General features: G+C 38.1%; 1 protein-coding gene across 2 annotated transcripts in view; it reads left to right on the top strand.

Annotated features, from left to right (window-relative positions):
- Positions 1-12,024, top strand: part of TEX9 (testis expressed 9) — a 42,094-nt gene that overhangs the window by 9,171 nt on the left and 20,899 nt on the right. For both annotated transcript variants that reach the window (XM_070404448.1, XM_070404437.1), the window contains exons 3-4: positions 251-314; positions 2,427-2,506. In XM_070404448.1, coding sequence (XP_070260549.1) covers positions 251-314; positions 2,427-2,506 — 144 coding nt within the window. The remainder of the gene's footprint in view (positions 1-250; positions 315-2,426; positions 2,507-12,024) is intronic.

The following is a 12,024-nucleotide window of genomic DNA, read 5'->3' as shown; positions in this document are numbered from 1 at the left end:
AAACGGCATTTAAATATGTAAAATAAATATCAAAAATATAAGTCTTTGTTTTACTATGGTTGCAAATATCAAAAAATTTCTATATGTGACACGGCACTAGAGTTAAGTTAGGGTTTTTCAAAATGCTGACACGCCGAGCTCAAAAGGTTCGCCATCACTGAGGTAAAGTATAGTTACTGAAATTTAATTACTTTTATTTTTGTTAGAATCTTCAGTATATTCCAATTAGTAAATTATTTTCTGCTTTTAGGCGTTTAAATGCAGAATTGGAGGCAAAAACAGCTGATCTCGTTCGACAAGCTGAGGAAGCAATAGTAAGTAAATGTTAGTAGTAATTCCATGTAAGTGTGCTAGTTTTTTTAACTTTTTTTTAAAAAATATATTTTATTGATTTTTTACAGAGAGGAAGGGAGAAGGATAGAGAGTTAGAAACATCGATGAGAGAGAAACATCGATCAGCTGCCTCCTGCATACCCCCTACTGGGGATGTGCCCGCAACCAAGGTACATGCCCTTGACTGGAATCCAACCTGGGACCCTTGCATCCACAGGCCGACGCTCTATCTACTGAGCCAAACCGGTTAGGGCAACTTTTTAAATTTGATTTATAACATGCATACAAAAAAGTACCCAAAGCATAAATTTTAAGCTCAATGAATTATTAAAAATTGAACATGAATATATGTGTAGGTAGGTAGGTGTGTGTATATATGCATGCATGCGATTTTTATAAGCATATATTTTCTAAAAGCCACAAAGTGTTTTCCATTTAGATGTCCAATCATAAGAACATTAATATTTAATAAATTTTCCAACTATTTTAAGATTAATATTTGAGAATAGCTATGTAGAATTAACACTGGTAATTCTGTAAGGAAGGAAATAACATTGTCTCTGGGCAAAAGCTGGATAAAGGATAACAATTATTAGATGGTAATTTACTTCTTATTCAGATGGTAATTTGTTTCTTAAATTCCTCAGATACCTATTACTTACATTCTTAGGGCTAGACCATATCAGATTTATAGTTAGGAAAAATGTAATGAGGTTATAACACTAGACAATGTAAGCATATTATACCCCATTCTGGGTACCAATTGGTTATTCCTGCTTTAAGCATCCATCCTTATACATCAGTATTCCCATTATGAAATGTTAGTATATAGTAGCATTCCTTAGAGCAGTGGTTCTCAACTTTCCTAATGTCGCGACCCTTTAACTCAGTTCCTCATGTTGTGATGACCCCCAATTTCATTGTTACAAATTGAACATAATTAAAGCATAGTGATTAATCAGAAAAACAATATGTATTTATATATGTGTTTTCCGATGGTCTTAGGCGACCCCTGTGAAAGGGTCGTTTGACCCCCAAAGGGGTCGCGACCCACAGGTTGAGAACCGCTGCCTTAGAAAAATAAAGTGGCTGCTTTAAATTTTTTTTTTTTTTTTTAGTTCTTACCCTAATTTAATTATAATTCTTTCTTTTAAACCCTACCCTCCACCCCACTTTGGAGTTGATGGGTGCAGAAAAGAGGTGATATTTTATTTTAAGGCCTTATACATATCCATCATTATTTGTTAGAGTAGAATAAGAAACTTAATTATATATATATATATATGACATTTCAGGTAATATATTTTTATAATGGATGCAGATTTGCTAGTTGCATTTGTTAAAAATTTATTTAAAAAGAAATATTTTTATTACATCTTTTAGTTTTGCCAGTGTCTGAAGAGCCAGAAAATGCTTGAAAAAGAAATCCAAAGTTATGGTAGAATGAGGGATTCATTATGTATTCTGCTCCAAGAGCCCTCTCATTAAGGACCTTGTAATTTATTTATTTAAAAAAAAAGAGTAGAGTAGAAAACTGGGAAGGGGTGGGAAAGAGGAGAAGGCATTCCTGCCCCCACAGAAACTGATAGATATAATTATTGTCACATTGAATGTTTGTTTGCTCCCTTTTATTTCTTGATATATCTTTGCCAAAAGATTTTACTCTTAGTGCTTCTTTCTTAGCTTTTTCATGGTATTCTTAATATTGAAGTTCTGTGTTATTTGTGACAAATTTTTCTACCCATCTAATGGATTTATGTTTTCACTTCTTGTGAGTATAATTTCCTTTGCATATTACACAGAACTGAAGATTCTAATGTAGGGTGGAAGCAGGAGTGGGATAAGACCATATAAAGGCATTGACGTGCTAACATTTTCCCCTTAGAATTGACTTTCTTAACCCAGAATGGATGAAAGGTGCAACTACATTGTTACAGACCTTATTTTCATACCATGTTGTTTAGAATTCTGTGCCTCAATTTTGTGGAAGCTGTGGACAAATCTGAAATGGTTAATAATAAAAAAGGCACTTGAATAAATCCTATTTTTGTTCATTTTTTTCCTATGTGACTTATCTTTATTCATTTAACTAGAGAGATCAGCAAGAAGTACGATCTCAGCCTATTTCAGCACAAATTAAATCATATGAAGATGATGATGATTACAGTTTAAGGTAAGTGACTTAAATTCTTAAACACCTTTTTTAAAACTGGGTAAATGCTTTAAGGTTGTTTTTATTTTTAAGATCTAATCAACATATAACATTATATTAGTTTCAGGTATACAGCAATTTGATATTTATGTATTGTGGAATAGTCATCATAATGAGTCTAGTTAACAACTATCATATACCTGGCTACAGAATTTTTTGTTATAATGAGAACTTTGAAGATCTACCTTCTTAGCAACTTTCAAATATGCAGTACAATATTATTAACTATAGTCGTTATGCTGTACATTACATTCCCATGACTTATTTATTTTATAACTGAAATTTTGTACCTTTTGATTCCCTTCACCTACCCCCCCACTCCTCCTCCTCCACCAAGTCCTCAGCCTCTGGCAACTACCAGTCTGTTCTCTGTATCTATGAGTTGTTTTTTTGTTTTGTTTTTTTCGGTTCCACATACAAATGAGATCATGATATTTGTCTTTTTATGTCTAACTTATTCAATTAGTGTAATGACCTCAAGGTCCATCCATGGGTCTTCTTAATGGCAGAATAATATTCCATTGTATTTGTATACCACAGTTTCTTTATTTATCCATCTGTCTGTGGACGTTCAGGTTGTTTCTACATCTGGACTATTGTAAATAATGTTGCAGTGCACATGGGGTGCATACATCTTTTTGGGTGTGTTTTTGTTTTCTTCAGATAAATACCCAGAAGTGGAATTGCTGGATCATTCTTTTTTCAATTTTTTTTGAGGAACCTCCATGCTATTTTCCATAGTGGCTACACCAATTTGCTTTCCAACCAACAGTGCACAAGGGTTCCCTTTTCTCCACATCCTCACCAGCATTTATAATAGCCATTCTAACAAGTGTGAAGTGCTATGTGGTTTTGATTTTCATTTCCTTTATGATTAGTGATGTGGAGCAACTTTTCATGTACCTGTTGGCCATCTGTATGTCTTCTTTGGAAAATGTTTGTTCAGATTCTCTGCCCTTTTTTAGTTGAACTATATTGCTTTGATTATCCTTACTTTGAGAGTAAGCTGTTTTGGACCTCAAAAATTGAGATAAAATTTAGAAAATCTTTGAGGAACAAAAGCCTATTAAAGCTCAACCTTGAGGTATAGATTAGACTAAAGGTGTGGTTTTCACAACTATGGGTAATATTTTTCAATGGTTTTTCAGGGCAAAGATCATATTAAATGGCACCTAGTGAAACTTTCCAATTGGATAAAATAACTCAGGGCAAAGATCTAACTATAGGTATAGTCTCCCCATAGAAGCCTGACAAACTCAAAACAACCCATTTTTAAATAGGAGTGGGGAGAAGGAGAAAGAGGGAGAGGTGGAAGAGGTGTTCAGGGTAAAGAAATACAGTCTTGGAAAGCATTGTGGGTGTGCTAATGGCACATGAAACCGACTGGAGTCAAATAAGTAAGAAATTCACTAGTTTTTGAGAGTTATACCAGCAAAGAAACTCTGAGTGATGGACCTAAACTTTTAGTTTAAATCTTAAAATAGCTGTCTGTCCTTGCATTCTTCTAAGATGAAGAAGCAGACTGTGAGAGTTGCACAGCCCTAATTTAGGGCATAGTACAGTGATGGCGAACCTATGACACGCGTGTCAGAGGTGACACGCGAACTCATTTTTTTGGTTGACTTTTCTTTGTTAAATGGCATTTAAATATATAAAATAAATATCAAAAATATAAGTCTTTGTTTTCCTATGGTTGCAAATATCAAAAAATTTCTATATGTGACACGGCACCAGAGTTAAGTTAGGGTTTTTCAAAATGCTGACACGCCGAGCTCAAAAGGTTCACCATCACTGGCATAGTATTTAAACACCTTAGAGAACTTAGAAACAAAAGAGAAATGTATTTAAGCGGCAGTATGTTTGTCTGTACTTAAACTATTGGGACATTATTCAGGTACTCAAAAATAATTATTGCGCCCTAACCGGTTTGGCTCAGTGGATAGAGCGTCAGCCTGCGGACTGAAAGGTCCCAGGTTCAATTCCGGTCAAGGGCATGTACCTGGGTTGCAGGCACATCCCCAGTAGGAGGTGTGCAGAAGGCAGCTGATCGATGTTTCTCTCTCATCGATGTTTCTAACTCTCTATCCCTCTCCCTTCCTCTCTGTAAAAAATCAATAAAATGTATTTTTAAAAAAATAATTATTATTGCATATGACCCAGCAATTCCGCTCTAGATATTTAACCAAAAGAACTGAAGACATGTTTCCAATCAAAAGCTTATATGCAAATGTTTATAGCAGTTTTATTCATAATTACCAAAACCTGGGAACAATTCAATATCCTCAAGTGGTGAATGGATAAACAAATCATGGTATATCCATGCAATGGAATACTACTTGGCAATAATAATGAACTACTGACACTGCAGCAATTTAGATGCTAAGTGGAAGAAGCCTGCCCAAAAAATGTATAGACTGTATGATTCCATTTATTTGATGTTCTGGAAAAGGTAAAGCTATAGGAGCAGAAATCAGGTAAGTAGTTATATGGGGCTCGGTGGAAGGAGAAGGTTAATTACAAAGGGGCACAAGAAAATTTTTTGTGGAGATGGAAGTATTTTGTATCTTGGTTGTTGTATGCTTACATGACCATAGAAGTTTCTTCAAATGTATAGAACTATATGCCTAAAAGGGTATATTTTACTACATGTATATTATATCTCAATAAATTTGAAAAAAATTTTTGAACACCATTAGTGCCAGGTCTAATTACAGTGGTACAGTGGTGAATAAACAGACCAGGTTCTGCTTCCAAGGAGTTATGCCTAGTGTGTTGCTTTTAAAAATATTTTTTAATTAAACAAATTTTCCATAAAATTTTTTACATCATCATTTGATGCAATGAAACTACTTATCCTTATTACATGTAATGCTTTGATAATTTGTGGAAAATGATGTTTAATAGTAATCAAAATTCCAAACAAGATTGGGCATGGCTTTTATTTGGTAAACTGGTTTCTGTTGAAGCAAGTGAGAGAATTTCATAAGCATAAAAATAAATCTGTTCATTTTCTTTCACTAAATTTTTCTTAAGTGCAGAATAATGATGACACCACTATTTACCTAGATCGGCTTTTAAAAAAATTACTTTGAATGGATGGCTTTTATCACATGAACAAAACATGGCACTAAACTATTAGTAGGGAATTGCTGAATATGGAAGATAATTAATTCTGTAAAGAGACAGTCTATTTCAACTTAGAACAATAATAATTTAGCTAAATTATTATAGTTAGGCAGTATATCCTATATAATAAAAACATAATATGCAAATCGACCAAATAGCCAAATAGCAGGATGACCATCTGGGACCACGCTATGATACCCACTGGCGCCTGACCAGCCAAGGCAGGTGCGATGCGATTGGTCAGGGCAAAGAGGGAGGCCCAGGCCACCGACCAGCAGGCTGCGGTGGGTGGGCAGGGCCTCCCTTTGCAAGGGAAGCCCGGGTCCCGGGTGCCGGCAGCCAGAGGGAAGCCCGGGTCCCAGGTGCGGAGGTAAGCCGGTGCCGGTAGCCGGGGGAAGGAAGACCTACTCTTGCACGAATTTCGTGCATTGGGCCTCTAGTATTATAATTAAGTCTTCAGAGTAATCCAAGGTTACTCTGCTAAACTGTGTGTTAGGGAAACCGGAATTTATTTCCTAAAAGTATAGCATACATACAGTCTGCTGGAAGCAAAGTTTACTACACAAATCATTTCAATTATATTACACACAAACCTTTCCTAGAGATATTTAACAAAAATAATCAGAATGTCGTGATTTTTAGTTCATTTTTTATGGAAATAATGCTAGCAAAGTAATAGTGTTTTTTTAAAACTGATGGAGACAGATAAATGTCTTTTTGCTGATATGTATTTGTATTGTGGCGGGGTGGGGAGCTGAAAGATGCAAACAATATAAAGAAATGAAAGCCCTAGCTGGTTTGGCTTGGTGGATAGAGCGTCAGCCTGTGGACTGAAGGGTCTCAGGTTCGATTCCACTCAAGGGCACATGCCCGGGTTGCAGGCTAGATCCCAAGTGGGGGGCATGCAGGAGGCAGCCAATCAATGATTCTCTCTCATAATTGATGTTTCTCTCTCTCTCCCTCTTCCTTCCTCTCTGAAATCAATAAAAATATATTTTAAAAAATAAATTAAAAAAAGAAATGAAAAATAATAACTTAAAATGAGGGTGGTTAAAGAGGACACTTAAAATTTATATAGAATTTGGAACCATTTTTGTGTCTTACGTCAGAATTTTATTTTTTTGATTGTTTGATGTTAGAGATAGAGGAACAGATTGAGGAAAGGCATCGATTTATTATTCTACTTGTTTATGAACTCATTGATTGATTCCTGTATGTGCCCTCACTGGGGATTAAACCCTCAACCTTGGCATATCAGGATGATGCTCTAACCACCTGAGCTACCCAATCAGGGCTGAGATTGATTCTTTATTCTCTGTTATTTTAAGATATTTGAAGCCATTTTTTTCTTCCAAAGCTATTTCTGGTTCTTTAAGAGGTTGTACTTAATAACATTTACCTAAGTATATCTTTGTGTTTAATATTGAAAAAAATCTATTAGTTTAATTGTTGGCATCTGATGGAAACTAATTGTGCTTTTATGTCCTCTTGCAGTGGTTCTCAGTCTTCTGGCCCTTTAAATACAGTTCCTCATGTTGTGACCCAACCATAAAATTATTTTCGTTGCTACTTCATAACTGTAATGTTGCTACTGTTATGAATCATAATGTAAATATCTGATATGCAGGATGGTCTTAGGCGACCCCTGTGAAAGGGTCGTTCGACCAACAAAGGGGTTGTGACCCACAGGTTGAGAACCGCTGTCTTAGGGGGATATGATGGAGTATTTCTCTTAATTTTTCATGGCAATATGGTAGGTTTTCTGAAATATTAAAACGTGTTGCAAATGATCTAGAAAATTGATCAGGCAAACTTTTCCAGTGAACAGTCAGATAAGTATTTTTGGATCTGTGGATTATACAGTCTTTGTCACAACTATTCAACTTTGCTGTTATAGTGTGAAAACATCTATAGATAATGTATAAATGAATGGACACGGGTGGATTCAACCTCGGGGCCATAGTTTGCAGAGCCTCATAAACACTCATTGTTTTAAACTACAAATATATTTTGAACTATGTATAATGCCAGGTGGGTACTAGACTTATTGGGGAAATCACTTACATAAATTTATAATTTATATACTGGTACACTATGATGTACTCTTGAAACTAACATAAAATAACTAGGGGCCCAGTAAACAAATTCGTGCACCTTGAAAGGAACTGTGGGCCACAGAGGCTATGGTAGTCACAGGGGCGGGTCTTGGCCAATCCTGCCTGGCCCCTCCTGCCATGACCCTAGGTCCCGTGTCTGCTGGCAGCCCTGCTTCCGCCACTGCCGCTCCCACGCGCTGACAGCGCTGGTCCAAGCGCCAGGTGGGACCATGGCATGCAGGAGCAAAGAATTTTCAGTGACCACCAGAAGCTCACCCCGATGACAGCGACTGGTGCCCTGCCTTGGTCTGGCGTCCCCCCTCACCTGCTCCACCATTCTGCTGTGGCTGACGCCTGCCATGTTCCGCCTGGTGGTCAGCACACGTCATAGCGACAGATTGTTTGATTGTTCAGTTGTTCCGCCACTTGGTCTATTTGCATATTAGGGTTTTATATATATAGATATTGAATGTCAACTGTAACTGGAAATAAATTACAAATATATTTTGAAAATTCTGTGCATAAAGGTAAATCGTATTTTAAATATACTTTATTATACAGTTAACAAATATTTAGTACCAATTTAAAAGCTTATATGCCATATACTATGCCAAGTACTAGGCATGATTACTACCATCATGATTACTACCATCATGAAGTTTACAATGTAATGGGGAAAACAGACACCGACCAGGTATTTAAATGCATTAGAAAAAGGATAACATTGAGTGGGTGCACAATAAAAAGCCCTGTGGTGAATCATTTTGTAAAATAGATAATCCCCATGTATAACCAATAATCAGTCCTTATAATTTGCCAGTTATTAAGATTTATGCTATATTTTTCTTTAAAAAATTGACTCTAATGTATAATATATCTTATCAAAGGTAAATTATTTCTTTTTAATCATTTTTTATTTTTCAGTTACAGTTGACATACATTAAAAACATTAGTTTCAAATGTACACCCCAGTGATTACACCTTATAGAATTTACTAAGTGATTATCCAAATAAATTTGTAACCATCTGACACCATACATAGTTATTAGAATACTAGAGGCCCGGTGCATAATTTGTGCACGGGTGGGGTCTGGCCCGCCCTCCCCAATCAGGCTAATCGGGCTGGCTGGCTGGGAGAAGGGCACCTGGGAGGTTGGCCAGCCAGCCCTGCCCCCGATAGTAGTGGGGGTGGCTGATTGGGGGCAGGGCTAGTCGGGGAGGGGCCAGCCCTGCCCCTGGTTGAACTCCCGGCTGAACTCCCAGTTGAGGGGACAATTTGCATATTAGGCTTTTGTTATATAGGATTATTGACTCTATTCCCTATGCTGTACTTTACATTCCCAAGACTATTCTGTAACAACCACTTGTACTTCTTATTTTATCTTTTTCCCCCCTTGTGCCCAACCTCCCTCCCATCTGGTAACTGTAAAATGTTCTCTGTATCTATGAGTCTTTCTATTCTTTTTGTTTGTTTTTTTTTAGATTCAGTTGTTAGATATGTATTTATTACCATTTAATATTGTTCATTTTTTTTCTTTTTTTTCTTAAGAAAGACGCTTTAACATTTCATGTAATACTGGTTTGGTGGTAATGAACATCTTTAGCTTTTTCTTATCTGTGAAGATCTTTATATGTCCTTTGATTTTAAATGGTAGCATTGCTGGATAGAGTAATATTGGCCGTAGGTCCTTGCTTTTTATCACTTTGAATATTTCTTGCCCATCCCTTCTGGGCAGCAAAGGTTCTGTTGAGAAATCAGCTGACACTTGTATGGGAGCTTCCTTGTAGGTAACTAACTGCTTTTCTCTTGCTGCTTTTAAGATTCTTTATCTTTCACCTTTGCATTTTAATTCTGATGTGTCTTGGTGTGGGCCTCTTTGAGTTCAACTTCGGGACTCTGATTTCTGGACTTGCAGGTCTATTCCCTTCACCAGATTAGGGAAGTTTTCTATTTTTTTTTTCTTGAAATATGTTTTCAATTTCTTGCTCTCTCTCTTCTCCTTTCAGAAACCCCCATGATTCCAATGTTGGTACATTGAAGTTGTCCCAGAGGCTCCTTTACTTTTTTGGATTTTTTTTCTTTTTGCTGTTCCAATTGGGGTTTTTTGCTTCCTTATATTCCTCTGCTTCATCTACTGTACTGGTGATTCCCTGTAATGTAGTCTTCATTTCACTTAGTGTGTATTCTTCATTTCTGTGTTTTTTTTTTAATTTTCTATCTTTGTTTTTGTTTCCTATCTCTTCTTTCTAAGTTCTCACTAAGTTCATTAAGCATACTTATAATCAGTGTGTTGAACTCTATTTCTGATAGGTTGTCTCCATTTTGTTTAATTCTTTTTTCTGATGGGCTGTTCTGTTTTTCATTTGGGACATGTTTCTTTGTCTCCTCATTTTGGCTGCCTCTCTGTGTTTGTTTCTGTGTATTAGATAGATCTGCTATTTCCCAGGCTTGGTAGAGTGACCTTATGTAGTAGATGTCCTGTAGGGTCCAATGGCATAGCCTCTCCGTTCACTTGAGCTGGGCACTCCAGGTGTAGACCCCCTATGTGGGCTCTGTACACCCTTCTGTTGTAGTTGAGCCTTGATTGCTATTGGCATGTCAATGGAAGGGAGCTACCCCCAGGCCAGGTGGCTGCAGGGACTGGCTGTGACCACCAACCACCATGGAGGATAGCTGTGCTGGGGCCCACCCCACAGAGAAGGATTTACTTGAGTGTGTCACTTGTGGAGGTGGTTGGGTGGTGCTTCAATATGGTCTGAAGATGTTTACCGGGTGCACTGGCTCTGAGGCCTCCTGAGAGGTGCTGGCCAAGCTCATTTGCTGCTTGTGTTCTGCCTGGAGCCCGCCAGCATGAGCTACAAAGAGATCTGCAGATGGCTGCTACTTGTGCTGGGCTTGGAGATGCCCTGGCAAGGCCAAACTGCGAACCAAGGCCAGCTGCTGCTTGTGCCAGGCCTGGGGTCACTTAGGTGGAGATATGGGGTACACTGAGACCAGATGTTGCTTGTTAGAGAGATTTTTATGAAAGTCTGAAGCATGAGCCAAGATAGACCATTTGTTTGGGAAACCTACTGGAAACAGTTTGGATAGGCTCACAAGTTGCGGGGGACAGGGTTTCAGGGAATCACCAGGGCAGGGTGAACAGTGTGACTATTGAGACTCAGATAAGGTACTCACCTGCTGGCTCTATGGCAGGGGTCTCAGAAAAGGAACAGTGGCCTCTGTCAGCACTTAAACATTTTTTTAAAAAATTATTTATTGATTTTAGCGGGGGAGAGAGAGAATGAAAGAAAGAAACATCTATTTGTTGTTTCACTTATTTATGCATCCATTGGTTGATACTTATATGTGCCCTGGGGATGGAACCTGCAACCTTGGTAAATCAGACAACATCGAAGCAACTGAGCTACCCAGCCAGGGCTCTGCCAGCACTTTTATCTGACAGAGAGCTGTCTACCACAGCTTTCACCTTGATGCCACACAATCCAGTTCCTCCCTGTATGCCCCTGTGCCCCAGTGCTAGACCTCAGAGGGAGTGAGTCCAGTAGGTCAGCACATGGTTCCTTTTAAAGGAACTGCCCAAACTCCAGAAGCCCTTGGTCTTACTCAGCCATAGTCCATGCTGGTTTTGTTGTGTGTGTTTTTAAAAGATTTTCTTACTGATTTTTAGAGAGAGAGGCAGGGAGAGGGAGAAAGAGAAACATCAATGTGAGAGTGAAACATTGGTCAGCTGCTTCCTGCAGGCTCCCTGCCAGGGATTGAACCCACAACCTGGGCATGTTCACTTATCGTGAATCAAATCAGCAACCTTTAGGTGCATGGGATGATGCCCAGCTAACTGAGTCACACCAACCAGAGATTCTTGTTGGTTTTTATAGCAGAAGTTATGGAGACTTCTCTTCTTGGCCCTGGAACCCTGGGTTGGGGGGACCTGGTGTGGGGCTGGGACCCCTCACTCCTCAGGAGGGACCTCCACAGCTGAGATATCCCTCCCAGTTTTTGTCACCATATGTAGGTGTGGGACCAGCCCGTTCCACATCTCTGCTCCCCCACTACTAGTCTTGATGAGGCTTCTTCTTTAAACTTGATGAGGACTTACATTCAGCTAGATTTTAGGCGGTTCTGAATGATGGTTGTTCTGTAGTTTAGTTGTAATTTTGATGTGGTTATGGGAGAATTCAAGTACAGTATTTTTAAGGTGACTTATTCAACAAACCACTTTTCTTATTTGTGACACTCACGTTAAATAAATTAAC

Source organism: Myotis yumanensis, unplaced genomic scaffold, assembly GCF_028538775.1.
Source record: "Myotis yumanensis isolate MYYU_CA2020_CCGP unplaced genomic scaffold, mMyoYum1.0.hap1 SCAF_1, whole genome shotgun sequence".
Classification (NCBI taxonomy): Eukaryota; Metazoa; Chordata; class Mammalia; order Chiroptera; family Vespertilionidae; genus Myotis; species Myotis yumanensis.
This window is presented reverse-complemented; position numbering and strand designations above follow the sequence as displayed.